Source organism: Muntiacus reevesi, chromosome 2, assembly GCF_963930625.1.
Source record: "Muntiacus reevesi chromosome 2, mMunRee1.1, whole genome shotgun sequence".
Classification (NCBI taxonomy): domain Eukaryota; kingdom Metazoa; phylum Chordata; class Mammalia; order Artiodactyla; family Cervidae; genus Muntiacus; species Muntiacus reevesi.
Genome location: NC_089250.1, coordinates 109,616,304 through 109,643,452, shown reverse-complemented (window position 1 = coordinate 109,643,452; position 27,149 = coordinate 109,616,304). Strand labels below are relative to the sequence as shown.

The 27,149-nt window shown below is 36.8% G+C and overlaps 2 protein-coding genes across 5 annotated transcripts in view; both read right to left on the bottom strand.

The window, feature by feature from the left end:
• Positions 1-27,149, bottom strand: part of ADK (adenosine kinase) — a 536,060-nt gene that overhangs the window by 43,194 nt on the left and 465,717 nt on the right. The window lies entirely within an intron of this gene.
• LOC136159021 (uncharacterized) overlaps positions 3,144-27,149 on the bottom strand; it is a 38,776-nt gene continuing 14,770 nt past the window's right edge. The window contains exon 3 of the mRNA XM_065920839.1: positions 3,144-3,667. Within this exon, the coding sequence (XP_065776911.1) occupies positions 3,246-3,667 (422 nt within the window). The 3' untranslated portion in view covers positions 3,144-3,245. The remainder of the gene's footprint in view (positions 3,668-27,149) is intronic.

The following is a 27,149-nucleotide window of genomic DNA, read 5'->3' as shown; positions in this document are numbered from 1 at the left end:
CTAATCACTGAATTAGTGGGATACAGGATACTACTGGTATTCTAAATGGACCCCTTTCCAAAACCATGTATTTCTTCCTGAGTACAACAGTAAAGATTTTCAAATGGATATGCATGCACCAAGCTATTCCCTATTATCAGTGAAGATGCTACAGATTCCACTACCTCTAACCATGGGCTTTCTATTGGTAAGATTTTCTCTTTGAATTGCTGATAGCAGCAATGGCAAATGTTATGTTTGCAAAGGAAAAACTGCATTAGATATGAGGGAACCAATGGCTCCCTTTTTATCCTATGGATTAAGAAATCTTAGAGCAAGAAAGCATTAACGAAATATCACTAATGTTTAGTGCAATCTGGTTTGCAGGGATGATAATGCTTTAAGGTAACGTCATAGGTTTAAAAGGAAACAAAAAAAAAAAATTAAAGTTTATACTATACAGTGAAATTAAACTTCCTCAAAGTATGTAGTGAATTTCAGAGGGCTCCCTGACAAACACTGATAAAAGTTATGAGTACTATTTACTGTCCAATAAACTAAATTGGATTCACAGATTACTTGACTACTTGGAGTACAGCGATAAACACTAGTAAACAATGATTTTATCCAATTTAAACAGAACACTTTTCTTTATTGAGGCATTTACCAATCTCTCTTGCACTTAAAAGTAGATTAAAATGTATAAACGTATGGTTAATTACCTGTTTGAAGAAAACCTCTCAATTACAATATTTTATATTGCTTTTTAAGCTTAGTTGTACTCCTCACTATTCTTTTTGAACAGAATTTGTAGCATCAGATTTTTGAAAAGTTGCAGGAATAGTTTAAGGATCACACTCATACCTGTAAGTAGATTAAAAAGAATGGCACAACCCTATTAAAAAATGATAAAGACCCTCTTTCCAAACAGGCTGGTGTCTGTCATCTAATACTGAGCCGATTACTGCTAATTCCTCTCAGAACTGGTTCTATTAATAATCCTTAGTTGCTGCTTCCATTTTCCTGTCCAAAGTGTCATTCTAAATGTCTACTACTCTTCTGAAGTCATTAAATAATTTTCACCATGAGAGGATAGAATAGAAGCCATTGGGTGTCAAGTCTTTATACTCTGCTAGTTATGTTGAACTACTAGATAGTTCTTCAAATGATACACAAACCGCCCCCACCCCAAAACCCAGTATCTTTGTTTCTGAGATTGGAAGAAGATGAGAGATAACTCAATTTAAGAAAACCATCTTGTACAGCTTCAGAGAATACTACTGACACTCTAGTTTATGTAAATGACACCTGCTAGACTTGGTCTGTTTACAGTCCACAGTACCACTTATACTTCCTCAGATGACCCAGACACAAGATACAAACTGGTCAGGCTGCAGATGTCAGTGCTGCAAGGCTGGTGTCCTTAATTGTGTGGGCTGTGACTTCTTGACATTGGTTAAATCTGGACAGAAGAAATTTAGGCCTTGCTATTAAAAAAAAAAGTCTCTGTTTTAATACTGACAAACTGCACTAGTATTCCCAAAGAAATAAAGAAGCATCAATAGGCCAGGTATGAATTTATTCACCTATTTTAACAGCACATTTTAGATAACGTTAAGTAAATGTTTTCTGTGAGCAACATTTGCATCAGCAGTTTAGTTTTTATTTTACCATAGTGGTAGCTGATAAGAAAAGGGAAAAGCCTTCATGTTTAGCATGAAGCCATGCTGAAAGCTTAGAATTTGAGCGTCTGTGGCTACAGTTCACATGTAGAACTTTTTTTTTTTTTCCCAGTTCACATGTTCTGATAGTGATGTCAATACCCTTAATACTTTGAGAGTGAAGGGGACACATACTGGATCATATAGGTGTCTTCTACCTACATCCAGGTACTCTGGTTTGAAAGGTATGCAGACAGAAACATCTTTAACACCCTCAGGGAAAGTCATGGGCACAAATTTTCACATTCTTTACAAATAAATGCCATTAAGAAATATGAAAATGTGAAGAGCTTCCCTCGCGGTCCAGTGGTTAAGAATCCACCTGCTAATGTATGGCACACAGGTTCAACTCCTCGTTGAAAAGATCCTGTATGCCGTGAGGCATCTAAGCCCAAGAGCTGCAACTACTGAAGCCCAAGCACCCTAGAGCCTGTGCTCTGCAACAAGAGAAGCCATCGCAATGAGAAGCCCACACACTGCAACTAGAGAGTAGCCTCCAGCTGCTGCAACTTGAGAAAGCCCGTGCATAGCAATGAAGACTCCAGCAGAGACAAAAAATAATTTTTTAAAAAGAAAGAAAATGTGAACATTTTATCTAGCATATTTCAAGTCTATGAAGTCACTCTAGACATCATGTAACAAGTCTTTCTTGATTATATGTTTCCATATTTAGTGGGAAGAAATGGAGATAATTATTGAAATGTAGCACAAACCCATTATTAGGTACATAATAAATATTTAGTGATTGACTAATGGTAGAATTAAAAGACTTCTAAGCTAGCAAACAAATATATTTTCTCATAAACTAATTTTTAGGTACTATTTTAACAAAATAGAGGAAACTTCTGTATTCCTCAAATATTTTCTTAGTGGGTACCACAGGGATTACAATTAACATTCTAAATATATAACAATCTAATTTGAATCAAAACCAAATTAGTTTCAACAACATACAAAACCTATGCTTTCATATTGTTCCTTTTCCCCATTATGATGGTGCTAGAGATTGCATCTTTATGCAGATGTGTCCATTAACTTATTTATAATTACCATTAAATGTACTGTCTTTAAAATCACGTATGAAATAAAACAGGAGTTAGACACCCAAAATACAAGAACACTGGCTATTCACCTATGTAATTACCTTTACTGGAATTATTTCTTTACATGGTTTTAAGTACTGTCCAGCATCCTTTCATTTCAGCCTGAAGGATTTCTTACAGGGCAGATCTACCATTAATGACATCTGTTGGATCATCAAAAAAGCAAGAGAGTTCCAGAAAAACATCTACTTCTGCATTACTGACTACACTAAAGCCTTTGACTATGTGGATCACCACAAAAGGTGGAAAATTCTTTTTTTTTGGGCGGGGGACTCTTTTCAGTTTACTGCATGAAGGAGTTATACTAGTTCAAGTTAAAAGCAGACCTCAAATGGTTACATTATACAAGCTGTGAAGTTTTTAAACTTGTGACAAGGGACAGAAGGGAAATTCTACTCATTGCAAGGAAATCCTCACTTAAGGTTCAGTGAGGCAAAAGCACTTAAAACCCATGAACCTTCAGCTTGTCGTCCTTAGCCAGTCCAATCTCTACCAGGAACTGGCATATGTTCTTGCACTGGTCACCTTGTAGCTGAATTACTTCTCCATATTCTGGATGCTCAATTACAGTACCACTGCAGGCAAATTTCTTCTTAAACGCCGTCACTAGTTTCTTTTTATCATAATCATCAACGATCCCTTGGACAGTAGTAAGGGTCTTCCTGCCGTTTCTCTGTTGAATTCTTATATGGATATAATCCTCAGTGCCAGCAGGAAGCAGATCATCACCCTTACTTGCATCAGCAAAGGGGTCGAAAGAGTGGAGGTTCTGGATAGCGGACAAAGGATATGATTCCTTTTCCTTGGTGGAAACGACCTGTGGAAGGCGGTGGCAGGAGAAGGCGGGCAGGGGGGATGGAGCATCTGGAAGCGAGCAGGCTCAAGGGGGAGGCTGCTGAGTCCTCGGCGGCGGCTCAGGGACTGGGGCCGGAAAATCCTTAAGGAGATGGAATTACCAGACCATCTGACCTGCCTCTTAAGAAATTTGTATGCAGGTCAGGAAGCAACAGTTAGAACTGGACATGGAAGAACAGACTGGTTCCAAATCAGGAAAGGAGTACGTCAAGGCTGTATATTGTCACCCTGCTTTTTTAACTTACATGCAGAGTACATCATGAGAAATGCTGGGCTGGATGAAGTACAAGCTGGAATCAAGACTGCCGGGAGAAATATCAATAACCTCAGATATGCAGATGACACCACACTTATGGCAGAAAGTGAAGAAGAACTAAAGAGCCTGCTAAAGTGAAAGAGCAGAGTGAAAAAGTTGGCTTAAAACTCCACATTCAGAAAACTAAGATCATGGCATCCGGTCCCATTGCTTCATGGCAAACAGATGGGGAAACAATGGAAACAGTGACAGTCTTTATTTTGGGGGGCTCCAAAATCACTGCAGATGGTGACTGCAGCCATGAAATCAAAAGACGCTTGCTCCTTGGAAGGAAAGTTATGACCAACCTAGATAGCATATTAAAAAGCAGAGACATTACATTGCCAACAAAGGTCTATCTACTCAAAGCTATGGTTTTTCCAGTAGACATGTATGAATGTGAGAGTTGGACAATAAAGAAAGCTGAGCGCTGAAGAATTGATGCTTTTGAACTGTGATGTTGAAGAAGACTCTTGAGAGTCCCTTGGACTGCAAGGAGATCCAACCAGTCAATACTAAAGGAAATAAGCCCTGAATATTCATTGGAAGGACTGGTGCTGAAGTTCAAACTCCAATACTTTGGCCACCTGATGCAAAGACTCACTGGAAAAGACCCTGATGCTGGGAAAGATTGAAGGCGGGAAGAGAAGGGGACGACAGAGGTCGAGATGGTTAGCTGGCATCACCCACTCGATGGACATGAGTTTGAGTAAGCTCCGGGAGATGGTGATGGACAGGGAAGCCTGGTGTGTGGCAGTCCATGGGGTCACAAAAAAAGAGTCGGATACGATTGAGCAAATGAACTGACTGACTGACCAGTAATGAACTCCTCTAGCTTTTGTTAACTGGAAATATCTAAATTTCTCCTTCATTTTTGATGTACTATTTTAACAGATATAAAACTCCAGTATATATAAGCCCTTGTTTTCAGATGGTGAATTACAAATTGCCAAAAAAGCTAACCCACCAAGTAGATTTTCCATGATTCACAATGCCTTTTAATTTACTGAAGGTCCAGGAAGATAAAATTGTAGTGTGGGCAAAGATCAATGTTGAGCTCAAGCTAGGAAAGCTTTTCAGAAATTGGTTGCTGACTGTACTTTGATAATTAAATACACAAACCTATGATCCTTTTAGGCTCACCTAATTAGTATCAAATGAGTTTACTTAATTATAGTTGTAAATTAAATGCATAGGGTTTGCCTCATCTCAAATAATTACATGTGCATTGTAATGTGAATTATGGAACATTAATTTTTACTTTATCGATTACTCCCTACAGAGACCAGGACTCATTATGACAAAGTTATTATCATAGCAGTTTTGATAAACAGCCCCTAGGAAAGGTTCCTGAATAATGTTTGCATATAAGTTCTTTAAAGGAAAGGTGTGCAAGTGTCAGAATTGGTACTACACATTTATGCAAAGCCCCAGCATAGACAAATGTTTTCCCTGAGGTATTTTAAGTGAGAGACATATATATACAGATATGCATGTATATGTATATCTATATATATATATATATGTATGTATATAAAATCTCCACTCATTCTTCAGAGCTAGAATTTTTTCAAAGTTTATAGCAGAGGCTGTAACTACTTAAAACTTAAAAAAAAAAAAAGTTTCTAGGCATAATGTTAAGTAATTACATGTCGAAGCATTACCTCCAGCACATCAGTTCTTGGAATCCCTCAGGTGGAAGAAATGACAGGTCAACTGTTATGTTAAGAAAGCTTCTGTTATGTTCACTATACCCAGACAACCAAAAAATGGGACAAAAATTCTATATATTCTTCTACTCTGTGGATACTTTACTATAGCAATTTTTTTTCTTCCTTATGCGATCTTTAAAAAAAAGTGCTAGAAGATGAATGAAGAATTATTAAAGGTATAAGTACAGACTAATCAGGGGGAGAAAATATTCTAAATATTGAAATGTTTCAGACCTGATTTCATGAATAGGCTTCTGGTTTTCCTCATATATAAAATAAACCTAAGTAAAATTATGAGATTTTCTTGTTTAAAAGATACAAACTTTTCAGACCAGTCCCTTGCCTGACTTACTTCAAATGTACCTCTTATTTTTCACATTTTCCTGCTCCTGTTTTATTATGAGACAACTCCCACTGACCACACCAATAACTGTTACCGGACTTATATTATTTCCTCTCATTTTTCTTGGCTATTTTGCAGTGTGTGCCAAAAGAAACTCCCTGCCTCCACAGAGCCTGAAGAATGCACTTGGCTGCTTGCTACAAACACTCACATTTTGCTAGTTAGGGATAGTGATGTTATATGGCTTCAAGAAGCAACAAAGGTGAAGACTGAACAGATATGTCAAGTCTTCCTCTGCATTTACAATTTCTAAATTTGGCCACCACAGTTTTTTTCTCAGTATACTTGTAGTTTTCTGCCATTTCTCCTTTTAAGTATAGAGACTGAGAGGAAGACCTCAGCCTAACAATTCTCTTTTAATTCAGCCCAATTTTGGCCTAAAGCAAACATCTAATTACTCATGATTAATTCTAAAGAACATAACCTACTTTCATGTTCAATGGATCTATGTTAGACTCTAACTAGTGGCTTCCCCTCATTTTTCACTGCCTTTCAGTCTTTTCTCTGTGTTAACTTAATCCCCAAAGTGACTGAAGAATCATAAACTGCCATTCTCTTACTGCACAAATTATCTATATTATACAACTCACATTTCAAAGGACTTACATTATTAGTCTTGAATTGTGTGTTCAAATTCAGATTGAATTCAGACCTCTCTGTAATAAATGACAAGATGCATGAGGGTTGCCTATGTAATCTAGGCAACCATAATTATACAATTATTGATGAAGTTCCTGTTGATAAACAATGCAAACATTAGGAAATACTATTTTGCAATTAAATGGTGAAGAAAGCTGTTTATTGCCTTCCATTCTCTCCACTGTTAATAAGATTGAAGTTGCAGATGTTCTTGTATGCTGCATTGATGTTAAATGGTGCATGATGCTCTAGGTGGTTCCCATAACCTTGCTTTGTCTACTATGAACTGACTCAATTGATATGATAATAGAGAAAAGAGCTGGGCTGAACTGGCACAATTTGCATAGCCTTGAAATTTGCGATCGTTGGACAGCCAACTGCTCCTAAAAGTTCTTATTCAGTTGTCATTGACAACAATGTGTTAGACAAATAATATTTTGGAATTAACCACTCAGGTAGGGACATCAGTTTACTGAAGTTTTTATCCCATCAAACAAGTTACTCATCAAGGCATTTCTAGAGCTAATGACAGGGAATTTTATGATATTCCTTGGGATCATTTACTGATAGATTTAACACAAAAAAGCAGACATCATTCAGGGGGTCACAAAACAGTGGTAGCACTTACAGCTTTTTGACACAGGAATTATATCTCATAAAGCCTTTATTTTCATCTCATTATTAAATAAATGTTATATTTTAGAGGAAGGAATAATAAAATCTAGATGCTGTTCAATACTTTCCTCATTAAAAAAATTATAGGAGGACCCATAAAAATATAGTAGTAATCGGTCTGATGCATGAAAATAAAAGGACATGTTAGAGAACCTCAAACACTGAAGAAAATCCCAATACATCACAAAAACATTTTGAATAGTAATAGGAGAACTAGAGAAACACTGTAACTATAAAAGAGGACTGAGAATCTCTGAGTTTAGAATTTAAGAGCATATATGATGAATGAAAAGATAAGAGGCAGTAAATATATCTTTGGTGGGTGGACAATGAAACAATCAAGAAGAGAGAAGATGTGCAAATAAATGGGAAAAATGTTAAAGTTTTTTTTTAAAAAACCATAAAAGTAAAAATCCTAGGAAAGCTAGGATGAAAAATTTAGTGCTAATGAAGGTATAATACAATACAGAAAACAACTGGGCTATGCTGTAATACTGAGAGGTCAATATTAAAGATTTAACTCCCTGAAAAACAAATTCCATTATCACTACTGGGAAAAGAGGTGGGGCAAAGGAATTTAGAGAAACACCAGATGAAAGAAACTGTGCGCACACAGAATTAGTATTTTAAAGAAGGGCGATGTGAGTGGCTTTTAAAACAAACCCATTCTCTACCTTAATTTAAGGTTTAAAGAATAGCATGTTCTGACTTTTTTGTTGCTAGTGTAATTTATGATAAATTTAGGATATAATCCCAAATTACAATAACACCATTAGCTTTATCTCAAGAAGACTAGACTATATTTCAAGAAGACTAGAATATAAACCTGGGATGGAAAATGGGTCCACGGGATACATTGTATTCACTGCTCCTCCTTACTGGGCTCATTCCTGTGGGGGAACTAGTATACATTCTGTAATAATGACTGTACTTCCTACCTGATTATTATCAGGCCATATGATTAGCTTCAGCTAATGAAATGTGCGGGGAGATGATGCAGGAGATGTAGGAACTACTGTGTAGCTTTTTCATCATGCCTTTACCCCTCCAATGCAACTAACATACTCCTGATTGGGACTGCCCTTCGGTGTTGATCCCAGACAGGAGAAAAGATGGAGTAGGGCCTCAGCTACCCAGTGAAGAAAAAGAATGCAAGACAAAAAAAAGTCCATTATTGAATGTCATTAAGATTCTGAGGGTTATTTGTTAGTAGGCTGTTGCCTTAGCCTAACCTGGCTAATAAATATATATATAAAAAAAGGGTAGCACTGCATTATTAATTTTAACATTTCAAAATTATGATATGAAGACTGCAGAATAACTGCTTATTTGATATGCAATATCAGATTATACATTCAACATGTGTTCTTAAAGAGCATATGGATAAATATGGTACAGATGGAAAATGTGTCTATGAGGATGCCCTTTCAGGGTTATCTCTGCTTCTTAACAGTTTCTCTAGCAATCCAGAAGAATAGAGAAATATTAGCATGAGTTTAAGTAGGTTTTAGGGACTTCTGATAGTAAGAGATTAAGTAATTTGGACCAACCATCCCATGAAGAAGAATTAGAATGGGCAAAAAATATCCTTAAAATGTGCTTCAAAGTACAGATGCCCTAACAAAAGAATGAAAAATTACCAGGATAGGACATAAGGGATAACAGAGCCCAGAGAGGTGAGTCTGATGTTTGATATTGCTGGAGGACAAAACTTGGATCTAGACTCTATAAAGTGAGATGGCCCTGGTGAAATCTCTTCATATTAAGTCTGAAACCCAAAGGACTGCAGCTAGGTTTAGGGTATAGAGGAGGTAGACAGGCCTGAGCAATGAACTGTGGTTTATACCCCAATCATCTAAATACCTAAACTTAGTTCAAGATGCTTCTAGTATGCCAGTGGACACGTGCTTACCAAAAGAAAACATGAATTAGCCTATACCTCGAATTATTTCTACAAAGAATTTTCCAAATACAAAGTCTCAAACACAATTAAAAAAAATAGTAATATAAGGAGAGGAGCAAGAAATTAAAACCACCAGAAATTATACAACAGAAAGTAGCCCAAAGTGGTCCAGATAATGAACCCGTCAAACAGAAACTCTGAAATGACTGTACTTACTGGTTACAAGTTAAAAACTGAAAACTTTAACAGAGGACTATAAAAGTAAGAAAAATAGATAAGAATTTCACAGGTTTAAACAAAAACTGAAAATAAGAATTCAATGAATACTGTTTAAAAGAAACTCAGATGTAGCTTAGAAAAGAATTAGTGAACTGGAAGATAGGTCAGAAGAAAATATCAAGGATGAGACACAGTGAAGACAGATAAGATGGATTCTACATAGCTACTGAAAGTGAAATTAGGGAGCCAATGAAGAGATTTATAAGAAGGTAAATTTCTGTTTAACAGAAAGAAGAATTTTCTGACAATTTAGGGTTTATAAAACCAAAATGAACAATCTGCTAGGCAGTGAATGTTTTAGAAAGGATTCTTGAATTGAGTTGGGAATGAAATAAGATGATTCCTATGCCCTTTCAAAGACCTTAGGATTTTATAAGAAATCAGAGAAAAAGTACAGTATAATCCTATATATACAAAATTATGTACTGTAGGTATGCAAGCACTCAGTAGAAAGATGTCTGAAAGGATAAGCACTAAATTCTTCACATCTGTTTGCTGAACGAGGAAATTTCAGTTGACATTTTATGTATGGAAACATGCTGAGATTGTTATCAGTAACTGGGAGATATACTTTTGGGTTCGAGGACATATATAATACTTTTAAAGATTGAGGACCCCAAATGCCATTTGTTTATGTGAGTTGTATTTATCAATACTTACTGTACTAGAAATTTTAAAAGAGTGGAAAAATTTTATTAATAGACCTATTAAATTTTAACATATTTTATAAAGATAATATATTCCAAATAAAAATATTATTGAAAACTTATATTTGCATTTTTGCTAAGTGCTTTAATGTCTGGTTTAATAAAAGACAGCAGGGTTTTCTTATCTACTTCAGTATTAAATCTGTTGCTGTATTACACATTATGCACTCTCTGGAAAACTCTACTGAAACTGAGTCATAAAGACAATGTCTTAGTATTATTGTGAAATAGTTTTGCCTTCATGGAAGACACTCTGAGAGTGTCCTGGATACCTCCAATGGGTTCACACCTTGAAAACTGCTGTATTAAAGTAATGGTTATAGATGTCCCTATGCTGGGATGGTACAACTGCTCACTCTGGACAAGCTGTAACTCAAAGAATATGTCAGTTGTGCTGTGCTCACAGATTTAGTAGGATAGGCCAGTAAGGAGTTCATGCTCTGCAGCTTAGAAAGTAAAAGATCCCAAGTGTTTAGGTGAAAGCAAGCTGGCTAAGAACAATGTTTTAGACTTCCCTAAGGAGAAGTGTCACTGTACTGATCCCTTTATATAATAATAGGCCTGAGTTAATTAACCCAACCTATGATTTCTTTGTTGTTACAGCAAACAAAAGTAAAGTTTGCTATAAATGCTCTAGACACAGTATACTGGATGAGGCCTAAAGTGGGAGAACTAACAAAGGTCTCCAAAGTGATCATACTCTGATTTCCATGTTGGAATCCTGGTAACTTAAGACCAAGGTATAAGCCCAATACAAGATAGATAGAAATCTGAAGCCTGCCTAGCATGGCAGTTGTACTTTTCTAGAAAAGTTTGTGCGCACGTGCACACACACACACACACACACACACACACACACACGCGCGCGCGCGCGGTCTGAGGCATGCAGTACTATGAAAGAACTGATTTAGCCTATTTTATAAGAAATGATATTAACAGGCTGTTGAACTTTTCTCCTACTAGGCTGACAGTTTGAGGATTTTGAAGAATCTAGTCACAAGTATTATAGATACCATTTCTTCCTTAATTGGGAATCACAGGGCTCCTCTACTGCAGATAATTTACTCTAGTAATTTGATGACAAGGTATTTTTATCCTTTTCTTCCAAGCTGTTAAACACTGACTTTGAAATATCATTTTATTTACTTATTTTTATCTCAGTTCCCCAACCAGGGAATGAAACCAGGACATGGCAGTGAAAGCCTGGGATCCTAACCACTAGGCCACCAGGGAACTCTCTGAAATATCATTTTATGTCTCACTAACCTTAAAAGTAAAAAGTCTGAGAGAATGGTCCCTCTGATATATGGTTTATGTTGTAGCCCCCTAAGAATTCTTTTAATACTCACATTACATTAATATATAGACTAGGGCTTCCCTGGTGGTCTAGTTAAGAATCTGCCTGGCAATGCAGGGGACACAGGTTGGATCCCCCATTAGGGAAGATCCCACATGCTGCGGAGCAACTAAGCCCATGCACTACAACCACGGAGTCAGCGCACTAGAGCTGGAGAGCTGCAACTACTGAGCTCCCGTGCCTAGAGCCCGTGCTCTGCACCAAGAAAAGCCATCTCAATGAGAAGCCTGCACACCGCAATTAGAGAGTAGTTCCCACTCAGCACAGCCCAGGAAAACCGGCATGTAGCAATGAAGACCCGGAGCAGCCAAAAATATATACATCTTACCAAAAAATCTAGACCAGAGGTTGTTCAACTATGGCTTATGGGCCAGATATAGCTAGCTGCCCTATTTCCATTTGATTATGTATTATTATATAGGGATACTTTCACACTACAGGCAGAGTTAAACAGCCTCAACTGAGATCATATATGCTGACGCTTTATAGAAAGGTTGCTGACTCCTGATCTAGACATATAGACCATTAGAGCAATCTGGACACACAGACCATTAGAACTGAAAGATACAGTAGAGATTTTCTAGTCAGTCCTTTCATTTCATAGTTGAATAAAACAAAACCCAGAAAATAAAAAAAAAGTGGAAGCTTCCTAGCACATGGAATTCCCACTTTGCTATTTTCTAGCCTACTCATTCCACACTAGGAATGCTCTGCCTAAATCAAGAGTCCTGCCGCGTCTCTTAAAAGCCACATATGGTCTTGGCACAGAAATTGTTTTTTTAACACCTGGGTAACCAGGCTGTGTAGGTCCCAGGAGTACAGCAGAGCCCTTAGCATCAGCTCTAGCTAACCCCTGAGGAGTTAGATCTGAGAGAGAGCCACTTTCAAGGCCCTGCCTCATTAGTCCCTGCTGCCACCAATCTAGCTCAGAGAAAATTGATCCTTCCCTCATGTCTGCTGAACCAAGGCCAGTCTTGGGGAAAGAGGTTTTGTTCATCGAGGATTTGTTAATTAAGTCATCACTGTACTAATGAAACCCCAGAGCTTCAGACACTAGTAGTCTATATTACTTTAGGGTAACTAAATTTGTATACTTAATTAAAAGGCTTGTGTTCTTTTAAAAACAACTGATAATTTTAAAAATATATAGAAATAAAATATGGAAAACACACAGTACTTATTGTCTTACCCCCAACTCCAACATAATCACTCCTGCTGTTTTGATTGTAGTGGAAGGTAATTTAATATTCTGATTTTTGTATACTATTGAAAAGTCCTCAAATTTTAAGTAATGATGTTTCACAAAATGAATAAACACTTCGTATTGTTCATTTAACACAATACATAAGGATAGTCTAAAACTGCTGTATCATTTTTAATGCTAGCATTAAGTAAATAACGTACTTTATCCATTCCATCAAGGTTTTGTTTAATTTTTACTATTATGCATAAAATGATATAACTATCTTCACACAGTCTTATTTTGATTAGTTTAAATTTTAAGAACTGAAAATACTGTATTAAAGGATATGCATATTTTCACTTATTTGTATTTTAGTAATATTATATAGGAATCTGATTGACTACACTCCCAAGCATCAAATACCAATTCTTTTAAAAGATCCTCTCATATCACGTATCCTCAGTTGATCTTTAATCAAAGTACTTATTCTAACACACAAAAAAGAAAAACAAACCAACCAACCTAGACTTCACATTAGTCTCAACCATAGCTAGGATGATGGACTTCCCGGGTGGCTCAGATGGTAAAGAATCTGCTTGCAATCCCTGAGTTGGGAAGATCCCTTAGAGAAGAAAATGGCTACCCACCCCAGTATTCTTGCCTGGAGAATTCCAGGGACAGAGGAGCCTGGTGGGTTACAGTCCATGGAGTGGCAAAGAGTCAGACACGACTGAATGACTAACACTTTCACTTTTCACAGCTAGTATGACACTATCAGAAAGCCATTAATAGTTCAATTTATTTTTAAAAAAGCTCATTAATAAAAGCAAAAGTGTATAAAGGTAAGAAAAGTATTTAAAATATTTATTATGAGCTGGGGCACTCGAGACATTGACCTTTCTGCATCTCTCATAAGGAAAAACTACTCAAACTAAGGTGGTACTGATGTATTATAAAACCTGCTTGAAGGCCAATTTAAATATTCAGTCCACAGAAATACATTCTCAAAAATAAAAAAAAAAAAATTATCCAGAATCAGCCGCTAGGCTTCTCTGTCCATGGAATTCTCCAGGCAAGAATACTGGAGTGGGTTGCCATTCCCTTCTCCAGGGGACCTTCCCGACCCAGGGATTGAACCTGGGTCTCCTACATTGCAGGCAGATTCTTTACCACCTGGGCCACCAAGGAAGCCCCAGTACAGATTCATAAACACACAAATCTATACTTAATAAAGCATATTATTTTAAGACTCTAATTAAAAAATCACTACACTAATTTCATTATAATTCAGGTAACCTAGATTAGTTCAAATTGTGTACATCCACTTAAAAATGACTAGATCTAAAAAAAAAATGACTAGATCTTTTTAAATATGAATAATGGTGCAGTACCTCAAGTATTATATCTGACCATTCTAAGATTAATTTCTTTTAATAACAGCTGCACTAGGTATGATTTGAGACATACTGAAACCTGTGGCTTGGGACCCTCTACTGGAGTTTTTGTACATGGACAAATGTTTCCTAGAGTGAAAAAATACAAAGAAACGCTAAGAAACTAAAAATAACTGCATGCATGCATAGCTGGGGCAAATTATGAACAATATACAAAAAGGCCAAGTTCTAGTTGCTACTTCTGAGGTACCAGAGCAAAAGCAGGGGAGTGCACATGATTCCTGCCCACAGCACCGCCAAAGGGGTGGGCAGACCACTTAAACCACCCCTTGAGCCCCAGCCACTGCCCCTACCCTCACTCCATTTATGAGACCTGCGCATCCCCACACTGGGCATTGGGGAGTGATAAAGGGAACGTGTTTTCATTCCCTGTGCTGCAGTGTGAGTCCTAGTAAATCTTGGCCTGAATTTCTCCTCTGACCTCTTAGCAATTTCTATTGATTGAAGAGTCTAAGAACCTAGGTAGGTAATAGATTGACATCCAGTAAACTGCACATATTAAAGTGTATAATTTGTTAACTATGAAAAAAAAAAGTGTATAATTTGTTAAGTATGTAGTATGTATATATCCATGAAACTATCACCACAATCAAGACAATAAACATATCTATTACTTCCACAATTACTCTTGTGGTTTTTAATAAGCTTCTCTTTCTGCCCCCTAGTTCTCAGACAACCACTCAAAATGGATCCATAGTATCAAAGTTTGATTTGGATATTTAATCAATTACTGTGTAATTTTTCAGGTAATACAGACTACAGTCAGTGGATTGTGTCTCCAAAAATGGATGTGTAACCTGAACAATAGAGGTTCTTTATAGGAAAATTTCTGAGCTACAGATTCATTGGACCAACAGCAGCTTCAAGCATCTGCTAAATGCCAGTCTTCTGTGCAGACTGCCAGCCTTGTCATATATTAACACATAATTATAGATCTAGCATTAGCTGATAATTGGTGGCTCTTGAAACAACAGTATTTTAAAACAAATGAAAGAGGAATTAATTTGATAATTTAGATCCAAACCTTTGGAACATTCATAACAGTTCTGTTTCTCATTTAGTTACCCTATTTCTTTTCTTCTGAGTTAAGAAAAATTCAAGTAAATTTTCTTTTATTTTACATATTGTAATTTTGAAGAAAAACTGTGCCAATGGTCAATAATCAATTCTAGGTTGTTTGTTGGCTTTAAAAACCTATGATGAGTGTACAATATTCAGAATTCCACCGATGAAACACATTTAGTGTTCAAATATACATTAAAAAATACCCTCTGAGTATTTCAGGTACACTCAGATGAAAAATATCTATAGGCTATATAATTCGTAACACTGAGTTCCCATTTATCTGTATTATCATTCTTCTAGTGATTTATACTCAGAATCTTAGGGTAATTTTTGCTACTTACAAAGTCATAATTCCTATTAAACCTTCTTTAATGCTATCTTTTGCTTTTAGCAATGTAATCCTTCTTTTGTCTTTCTAGATCCTTGTACCTGTGGCTTAGCTTGGACACAAAGACATATTCTACCATGTCCTCAATGCAAGATGCTCTACTCTTCTTTACTTATGCTTTTGCTTGCCAAACTTCAAATACTCAGCTAATGTTTAATCTTGTATAAAACATTTATTAGACTCTTCCTCATCTTGGGTCCTTAACACCTTAAGCATTCATCTATTAAAACTCTTATTACAACAAACTGTGATTATTTCTCTATACTTCTATTTCATATATTGTGAGTTCCTTACTCAGTGCCTGGAACATAGTAGGTCCTTGATCCCTGTTTATGGGATAAATAAATTTTATTACCTTCTTTCTCATTAAATTTCCACCATATTAGTTCAAATCCTTATAGGTACACATCTGAATAGCTGCTTCCAAACAAGTCTGCCTGATTATAACCTCTCTTTCCTCCATTTGATCTTATACACTAGCATGAAATTATATCCCCTAAACTACTGTTCTTATCACAAGATTCCTCTGCTCAAAAGTCTTTTAACAGGTTCTTACATCCTTTGAAGTTGGAGCCATCTAACTGCAACCTAAAGTTAAATATTTTTTTTCTTTATCATCTATTAATTTTCCTTACAAAAACTTTACACTAGACAGACAAGAAGTACTTGCTTTCTCTGAAACATTCTATAATAACTGTTTTTGCTACATTATTCTTTAACAACTAGGTTTTCCACTGATTGTACCCCATTTGAGAGTAACTTTTTATTGAAGTATGACACATACTTAAAAGGGGTATAAACTGTAAGCCTGAAGCCGGAAGTACCGACTCTAAGACTAAATGGAGACAGAAAGGGTTCCAGGCAACCCTAACAAAGCCCGCTTGCAGTCAACACACTAATTGAATGCAGTCATACACATGACTACTATCAGGACCAGTAGAAGAACTGCTCACTTGAGCCTATTCGTGATTACAGAATCATTAATAAAACTTTTTCTTAAGCTACTAATTTGTGAGGTGGTATATTACATGGAAACATTCCCTTCTTAAAATTACTAATCCCCTCCAAATATACCTTGACTTCTATCTCCAATGACTTTATATATATACATACACACACACGTGGAATCATATAGTATGCATCCTTTTGTTTACAAAAAAGTGACTTGATTTCACCTTCATACTTAAAGAAAAATTTTGTTGGACACAAAAATTCTGGACTGGCAGGTTTTTTGAGTACTTGGAAGATTTTTCCATTCTCTTTTGACCCTCAATGCTTCTGATGAGAAACCTGCCATTATTCATTTAATGTTTCTTCTGTATGTAATGTGCTATTTTGCTTTAGCAACTTTCTCCTCTTTATCTTTTGTTTTCAGTAGTTTGATTATAATATGTTTAGTTTTGATTTTCTGTGTATTTATTCTGTTTGTGGTATACATTGAGCTTTCCAAATCCTTAAAGTCATGTTTTTAATCAGAATTATGAGATGTTCATCTATTATTTAATCAAACATTTCTCCTGCCCCATTTTCTCTCTCCCTTCCTTCTGGGATTCTAAATACATTAGGCCCTTTGATATTGTCCCACAGGTTACAGAAGCTCTGTTCATTCTGTTGCAGTCTTTTTTTCCTCTTTATTTCTCAGACTTGATAATTTCAATAGCTCTGTATTCAAGTTTGCTGGCTCTTTTATCATCTCTAAATTGCTCAGAGCAGGTAGTGAATTTTTAATTTCAGAAGCTGTACTTTCAGTTCCAGAATTTCTATTTTTAAAAGTTTCTATATCTCTGCTGAGATTTTCTAATTGTTCATTCATATGAGCATATTTTACTTTACATCTTGGGAGTATACAGTTAAAACAATTGCTTTAAAACTCCTGTCTGCTAATTCCACACCAGTGTCATTTCAGAGCTTGTCTCCATTGATTGTTTTTGCTCTTCAGCATGAATGTTTCTTTGTAATCTGAGATTATATCCTGAATATTGTGCATGAGATGTGAAACAGAGGTTGAGCAATCTATAATCTGAGGGCCAGTCATTTACTTTTCTAAATAAAGTTTCAGTGAAATGCAGCCAAGTCCATTTGTTTACAGATTTTCTATGGACAGTTTTGCATTACAATGGCATAGTTGAGTAGTTTCAACTAAGACCACAAAGAAAGGCCTACAACTCTATAAAATATTTACTCTTGTGCCCTTTAAAAATAGTTGGTTGACCTCTATTGTAGAGACTGGTCATTTATGTATCTCTGAAGAGGATTAATTTTTTTTTTAAAGTAAGCAGTTGGAGGTGGTGGTTTAGTTGCTAAGTCGTATACAACTCTTGCGACCCTATGGACAAGAGCCTGTCAGGCTCCTCTGTCCATGGGATTCTCCAGGCAAGAATACTGGGGTGGACTGCCATTTCCTTCTCCAAGGGATATTCTCAATCCAGAAATTGAACCTGGGTCTCTTGCATTGCACACAGATTCTTTACCAAGCTACGAAGGAAGCCCATCATTATTATTACCCTATTTTTTAAATGAACATACGGAAAGGACAAGACTTGAGTCCCCAACTTGTGGCACTAAAGCAGCGGCAGAAAGCAGGACATGGGTTTGTCTGTGTGCCCACTAAGTTAGCAGTTAAACTTAGCTAAACTCAAATTCTAAACCCCTGGTTCCGGCAACGGACAACAACAGAAATTGTCATTCAGTTCTTTTAGCTTCGGTTGAGCTGCTGGAACTTATCTGTGTATGTGTAATTCAGGGGTCATACAAATCTCTTCCTTCTCCATGACTGCAGGACCTTTATGCAGGTTTCAGGCTACTTTTCTATGGTTCTTTCCCTTCAGGAATTTCTTTGCTCACTTTCTACCTGATGTAGTCACCCCAAACTCTTTCTCTGCTCCTGAAGTCTGTAAGACTGCACGTATTCTCGTTCAGTTTCCACCTGATTTTCATTGTTTTCCAGTATCTCCCAGTGTTTTTTTTTTTAAAGAATATTTATTTATTGGTTGTACTAGTCTTTGTTGTTGCATGAAGTTTCTTCTCAGTTGTGGCGATGAGGGGCTACTCTCTAGTTCTGGTGTATGGGCTTCTCACTGTGGTGACTTCTCTTGCTCCTGAGCGTACTAGGGCATGGGGGCTTCATTGGTTGTGGCTCAAGGGCTCAGTAATTGTGGCTCCCAGGCTCTAGAGCACAGGCTCAATAGTTATGATGAATGAGCTTAGCTGCTCTGCGGCATGTGGGAATCTTCCCAGACCGGAGATCAAACCCACATCTCCTGCATTGGAAGGTGGATTTTTCACCACTAAGCCACCAGGGAACACCCTAGTATTTTCTTTTCTAATATTTTTCCAGAGTTATAATCACTACCAGAGAAAGAATTGGTTTGATAGGAGCTATTCCTATTCTAAAATGAAAGTTAGTATCTACTCTTTTGAGTCTGATGATAATTGGTAAGACCTCTGTGAAGTAGCATGGAGCAATATTCAAGTCATAACATTCAGTGAAAAAAGCAAAGTGCAAACAAGTATCAACAGTATGCCACCTATCACATGAAAAGAGAAGGAAATAATAAAACATTCATGTATCTGTTCCATTGGTCATAAACAAGTATAAAAATGAAATGTTCACCAACCAATGAAAGAATAAATAAAATGTGGTATATTTATATATAGGTGGGTTGAATAGCATCTCCCCAAAATTCACATTCATTTGGAACCTCAGGCTATTAACCTTATTTGGAAATAATATGTTTCCTGATTATTTAAAATAAGATCATACTAGATTAGAGTAGGTCCAAAATCCAGTGACTGAAGTCCTCATAATAAGAGATGAAGTGAAAGTTGCTCAGTCATGTCTGAATCTTTGCGACCCCATGGACTATACAATCCATGGAATTCTCCAAGCCAGAATATTGGGTATTCTTTTCCTTTCTGGGTAGCCTTCTCCTTCTCCAGGGGATCTTCCCAATCCAGGGATCGAACTCAGGTCTCCTGCATTGCAGGTGGATTCTTTATTTCTTTTAATTAATTTTTTGTTAATTGAAGGATAATTGCCTTATAGAATTTTGTTGTTTTCTGTCAAATATCAACATGAGTCAGCCATAGGTATACATATATCTCCTCCTTTTTGAACCTTCCTCCCATCTGCAGGAGGATTCTTTACCAGCTGAGCCACAAGGGAAGCCCAATAAGAGGTGAGGATGCAGAAAAATACATACAAGAAGTCCAGGTGAAGACAGAGGCAAAGACTGGAGTGATTCAGCTACAAGCCAAGGAATGTTAGCAATGCTGAAGATTAACTGCCAAGAGCTAACTGAAGCTAGAAAGAGTCAAGAAAAGATTTTTCCCTATAGTCTTTAAACGTGGCCCAACTAATATCTTTATGGCTCTATATACTGATATCTGGAGACTTCTAAGTTTGAGAACTATAAGAGAATAAATTCCTGTTGTTAAAGCCATCCAGTTTATGGTAACTTGTTATGACAGTCCTAGGAAACTAACATGTCATGCAATGCAATATTATATGGCAATAAAAAGGAATGAAGTTCCTTTAGAAAATTAAGGAAATGAAGCTGTACTTTTAGAAAATTAGAGATACTAAGGGAACACTTCATGCAAAGATGGGCACAATAAAGGACAGACATGGTATAGACCCAGCAGAAGCTGAAGATACTAAGAAGAGGTGGCAAGAATACATGGAAGAACTATACAATAAAAATCTCAGTGACCCAGATAATCACGATGGTGTGATCACTCACCTAGAGCCAGACATCCTGGAGTGTGAAGTCAAGTGGACCTTGGGAAGCATCACTATGAACAAAGCTAGTGGAGTTGATAGAATTCCAGCTGAATTGTTTCAAATCCTAAAAGATGATGCTGTGGAAGCACTGCACTCAATATGCCAGCAAATTTGGAAAACTCAGCAGACACAGGACTGGAAAAGGTCAGTTTTCATTCCAATCCCAAAGAAGGGCAGTGCCAAAGAATGTTCAAACTACTGCACAGTTGCACTCATCTCACACACTAGCAAAGTAATGCTCAAAATTCTCCAAGTTAGGCTTCAACAGTACGTGAACTGAGAACTTCCAGATGCTCAAGCTGGATTTAGAAAAGGCAGAGGAACCAGAGACCAAATTGTCAACATCTGCTGGATCACAGAAAAAGCAAGAGAATTCCAGAAAAGTATCTACTCTGCTTCACTGGCTATGCTAAAGTCTTTGACTCTGTGGATCACAACTGTGAAAAATCCTTCAAGAGATGGGACTACCAGATCACCTGACCTGCGTCCTGAGAAATTTGTATGCAGGTCAAGAAGCAACAGTTAGAAATGGACATGGAACAACAGACTGGTTCCAAATTGGGAAAGGAGGACAACAGGCTGTATATTGTCACCTTGCTTATTTAACTTATATGCAGAGAACATCATGCGAAATGCCAGACTGGATGAAGCACAAGCTAGAATAAAGACTGCCGGGAGGAATATCAATAATCTCAGATATGCAGATGACACCACCCTTATGGTAGAAAGCGAAGAAGAACTAAAGAGCCTCTTGATGAAAGTGAAACAGGAGAGTGAAAAAGTTGGCTGAACACTCAACATTCAAAAAATGAAGATCATGGCATCCAGTCCCATCACTTCTAGCAAACAGATGGGGAAACAATGGAAACAGTGACAGACTATTTTCTTGGGCTCCAAAATCACTGTGGATGGTGACTGTAGCCATGAAATTAAAAGATGCTTGCTCCTTGGAAGAAAAGCTATGACCAACCTAGATAGCATATTAAAAAGCAGAGACATTACTTTTTGCCATCAGAGGTCTGTCTAGTCAAAGCTATGATTTTTCCAGTAGTCATGTATGGATGTGCAAGTTGGATCATAAAGAAAGCCGAGTGCCAAAATATCGATGTTTTTGAACTTTGGTGTCAGAGAAGACTCTTGAGAGTCCCTCTGACTGCAAGGAGATCTAACCAGTCAATCCTAAAGGAAATCAGTCCTTAACATTCATTGGAAGGAGTGATGCTGAAGCTAAAGCTCCAATACTTTGGCCACCTGATGTGAAGAACTGACTCACTGGAAAAGACCCTGATGCTAGGAAAGATTGAAGGCAAGAGGAGAAGGGGACAACGATGACATTGTTGGATGGGATCACCAACTTGATAGACATGAGTTTGAGGAAGCTCCGGGAGTTGGTGATGGAAACAGATGACTGGTGTGCTGCATTCCATGAGGTCACAAAGAGTTAGACATGACTGAGTGACTGAACTGAAAAAGGAATGAGGTACTGATAGATGATATAACATGGACAAACCTCTAAAATACCATACTAAATGAAAGAGGACCGATATAAAAGGGAACGTATTGTCTGAAAGTATTATATATTGAGAATATAAATTTAAAAATTTACAGAAAAATATATTGTGTATATCTTTCCATGTTAATAAAAACACCTTCATTACTAAATCAATTTCTGCCATATGGATATATATTAATAAATTCAAAAACTCATAAGACAAAAGGCATAGATAGAGAGACAGGTTAGTGGTTGCCTAGGGCTGAAAGAGAGAGGAACTGAGGAAAAATGGTATGTTCTGGGATGAAGAAAATTGATTGTAAATAATATTAAAAGTGACTGTAGTCATGATCGCACAACTTTATGAATATATCCCCAACACAAAATTACACATTTTAAATGAGTAAATGGTATGGTATGTGAATTCAATCTCAATAAACTATTAGGAAAAAAGATGAAATACAGGAAGAATAATCAGAAACTAAAGAGCTCTGCTGCCTACTGGTGGGTAGAAAAAGTATGAAAGAGTGAAAACTGGAATGTGGAAGAAAGGATGAGTGGAGAGAGACACTTCATTGAGTATCTATGTAGTCATGGTAACTTTTAATATATCAGAAAAAAAGTTAACATGAACCAGGATGTGCAGGGAAATCTGTGGTGTTGGACTGAAGTAGACAATACCAATATGAACCCATATTTTAAAAATACATATACACAGATATAGAAGTAGATAGATGTGTTTACATATTCACATATTTTCTAATCTCATCCACAGAAATCTAAAAACAGAGACAATCCAGTAGAAATGAGAATGGTCAGTGCCAATAAAAGGATCAAAGGCTTCTTAGAGAAATGGCTGATTCCATAGCTAGGGCTAAGTACAAGATGATCTTGGACTATCTTGTGTCAGGACATAAGGAAATAAAGAAATGATAGGAGCATGTTGAAAGGGCACAAGAGACAACTTGGAGGTGCTTCCAATAGCCAGATCTAGAACTATCTGAGCAACAAATAATGATACTAATGAATGTGCATCCATAGAATAAAATAAATATCTGTGAGTTCATGCTGATATAAATAAGTAAATGAATAAACAAATGGGGAGAAGAGAAAGCTCTTTCTGATGACAGAATTCCAACTAATAAATACATGATGAATAACAAATTAAAAACTCATTATTTGGTTGACACTACAGTAACCATTATTACTAATCAATCAATGGATGTTAAAATTTGAGGGCAAAAGTATAATGGGGGGCAGATGAAAGATAAAATCTCAAAGTATCGTCCCACAAAATATTTTGTTAAGAAGAGAAAAACATTACTTTACAAAGGAGAAATCTGAGAGGCACCATCTTATGTAAGTGATCAAAGTTAATGTCACCACCAATGAGGCAAACTGATATCATATGCCTCCTGTATGATGTACTGAGGAGAGCAAAATATTATCTGTGTGGTATTCTTGCCTAAAAATGCATAACGTGAATTTTATCTTGAGGAAACAGTCAAATTCAAATTGAGACATTCTACAAAATAGCCAGGCAGTATAAGAGAGTCAGAGTCACAAAAGACAAAAGAAAGACTGCAAAACTATTCCAGACTGTAAGAGAATAAGAGGAATCGACTAATGACTCATGCAATGTGGGATCCTGGATTGTATCCTAGGCCAGAAAAAGAACATTACTGATAATTGGCGACATATGAATAAGGCCTGTAGCTTTATTAGTACTATGAAATCAGTATTAAATTCTTGGCTTTGATCATTTTACTATAATTACATGAAATATTAATGTTTAGGAAAGCTGGGTAATTAATATATGGAAGATCTCTATTATTTCTAACACCTTTGCTGCAGAAAATAAGAAGCTAAAAAATTAAGACCAATGCTGTTACAAACATCCTTGTGTATAAATCTTTGTGCATAGGCTAAATCATTCCACAGAATTACTTCCTATAAGTAAAGATACCGAGTTAAAGTTTTACATTTTAAAAAGATTTTTGATATGTATTTCCAAGCTATCTTCCAGGAAAGTTGTGCAAAATTTCTCCCACCAGCAGTGGGTCTCAATTACTTTTCAAATTTCTAAGATGTACCAGATGATCTCTAAGATCATCTCTAGTTCTTATTTGCATCAAAACCTTATTTACATTCCACAAATTAGTTTACATGTTCCCTTTAGAATATATTGTTTCCACGATCACTAGTAAAAAGTGAATTCATGCTTGCATTATTTCTACAGTGTATTTTTAGGTAAAATTCATATAATTCTTTCTTATTCTGGTTTCTAGTATAGATCTCACCTGCCTTACTCAAGAATAAGCTTTGCCGTAAAGGCCGTGTATCTTTGTTTCCAACATTACCTCAGCACAGTAGGTTACACATAGCAGTGGTTCAATTTAGCACTGTAGTAGTTAAACAAGTTGCAAGTTGCTTCCTGCCATGACATGTTCAGACCGCTATCTGCTGACATTTTAAGTCCCGATCTTGCTTGCATGAGGTCCTTCTTCATTTTGCTCTGTTTATATCTTTTCTAGTTCTTTGTAGTTCAGGCTGTATTTGCAGAGCTGAGTACCAAGTTTCAGCTAATCCTAATAAGCACAGGATACTTGTCAAGAGTAGAACATGGAATAACAGACATTCAGATGTAAGCTGTGGAGGCCCAACTGTGACCACAAACCTTTTGTTCTATCTTAATAAGTCGTCTTCTGCATCAGTCAATCCTAGGAACTAAACTGAGATTTGGTTTAGATTCCCTATCTTTAGCCCTGAGTATTAGCCTTCCTAACACTCTAGTCTCTATCTTCTAAATCTAGACGGCTTTCACTGCAATGTGTTTGCTAGGAATTTTAGTATGTGCCAGCTCCTGGGAACCTTCCATTTTTAGAAGACCAATGCAGCTTCTATTGGAGAAGGAACTGGCAATCCACTCCAGCATTCTTGCCTGGAGAATCCCATGGTTAGAGGAGTCTGGTGAGCTTCAGTCCATGGGGTCACAAGAGTCGGAGATGACTTGGTGACTAAACCAGCAGCTTCTGTGTAAAAATAAACCTCTCTGAATGACACTGATTGACTCCTGAGAAAGAGTTCCTCCATATTCCTGCTACCATTCCTAGCTCATATAATATCTTGGTGGGTTCATACTAGAATTCCTCAGGCTGTTGTACTCCTGTGGAGACTATACCCAAACTGACTTGACACCAGATTTGCTATCAGCTTGTGTAACCAGGACATCTTACTTAAACATCTGCCTCATCTGGGTTAAGTACTATTTAGTTCTTATTAACTTGGCTTTCCTGAGTTTCCTATGTAACTGATCTACTGTGCCTCCTTCTTGGATCATTAATCAACTTTCTATAATTTAACTTACCACAGTTTTGGCTTGTGAATTACAAAAACAGCGCAAGTGGTCAATGCCCAGAACCCTTTGGCTGGCATGACTCATCTGGAGAAAAATAATCATCCAAACAGTATTTACTTAATATTTCTGTTTTCCTCTGTTACATAAAATTCAGAATAACTTGATAGAAAAAGCTATGCTTTGAAGCTGAATTGAGACCACCATATACATGGGAATGCATGGAAAGCTGAGTTGCAAACAGATCCCAGATTAAATGTCAGTACTGTCAATGGTGACAAATGCCTCCATGCTTTACAAGTGGCATGCTGGATTGGGGTCTTGCTATCACGTGTCAAAGAAACCTACTGACTTTCCATATGATCCACTTCTTAAGTTGATATACCAATGTACAGGTTTTAAGAAGTTTACTACAGCCAACTGTTCCATTAAGGTTGAAAACACGCACACACACACACCCCCCTCCCTTTCTCCCTCCCCTCTTTCTCTCCTTCCTCCCCCTGCCCCACCCACCCGATAGTTTTCTGTACTTACAAAACATCCAACCAAACAAACTTGAATATAGAGATTCTTTATAGAGTAGTATAATATAAGAATAGAGATTGATGAACCCGAGGCCATTTCAAAAGAAATCTTTTTTAATTACTCCCTGTGTCAAATTTTCAAAGTAGCTAGAGTCCAGGTTCTAAAAAGTTTAAATCTCTATGGATTTGCTATGAGGGCTTAAGTCTAAATGCGTCAACAGATTCCAGAAGAGTTGACTCCAAAACTGTTTATTTGATCCTAACAAATTGCACTGTTGATCTTTCAAATAATCACACTACAGTCTCTAATTTATGGTAAAATCTACTGCAAGATATAGAAAGTGAAGGTCATGGTTTACTTTCTAGAGCTCATGTGCACATTCAGTACAAATAGCAGTTTAGATTAAAATATGAACCTTGCTAAGGGAACTATATAAATGTCCCAGGGAACTACACTTTTTGCCTAGACCTCCATCCACTGTTCCTCACTTAACTTTCCTTAAGACCTATACATCCTCCTCTAAGTATCTAAACACCATCAAGAGGGAGTAAGAATTTTAAAATAATTCCTTCATTGAAATGTGGGTCTCAGAAAGAAATGTTCTATAGAAAATTCAGTGATAAAGATCTATCTGAAAAATTTCTACAAAAAATCTACTTTGAATCATAGAATATAATCACACTATATATCATATAAATGTAGGCTCTTCAGGGAAGACATATTCCTACAGCTCTACATTTTAGGTGTCTCTACCATGCAGTTATTTTTCTAAAAAATTTTTTTAAATGTTTATTTATGGCTGTGCTGGGTGTTTGCTGCTGTGCATGGGTTTTTTTCTAGCTGTGGCAAGTGGGGGCTACTCTGTAATTGAGGTGAATGGGATCCTCATTGCTGTGGCTTCTCTTGTTGTAGAACATGGGCTCTAGGAACACAGGCTTCAGTAGCTGTAACACATGGACTTAGTCGCCCTGCGGCATGTGGAATCTTCCCAGGCTAAGGATCAAACCTATGTCCTCTATATAACAAGGTGGATTGTCAACTACTGGACCACCAGGGAGTTCCTACCATTCAGTTCTTAAAACCCTTAAACCAAGAATATCTCCTGGAAATGGAGACATTTCTCAAATGCTACCTGCTGCTTCTATGTGGGTTTAAAAATGGGAAACACAGAGCTTATCTTATTTTAAACACTATTTTGACCTTCTATATCCAACTTACGGTAATTATTAATACTATAAGAATTTCCATCATTTTATTAACAGAGATAGTATCTCCT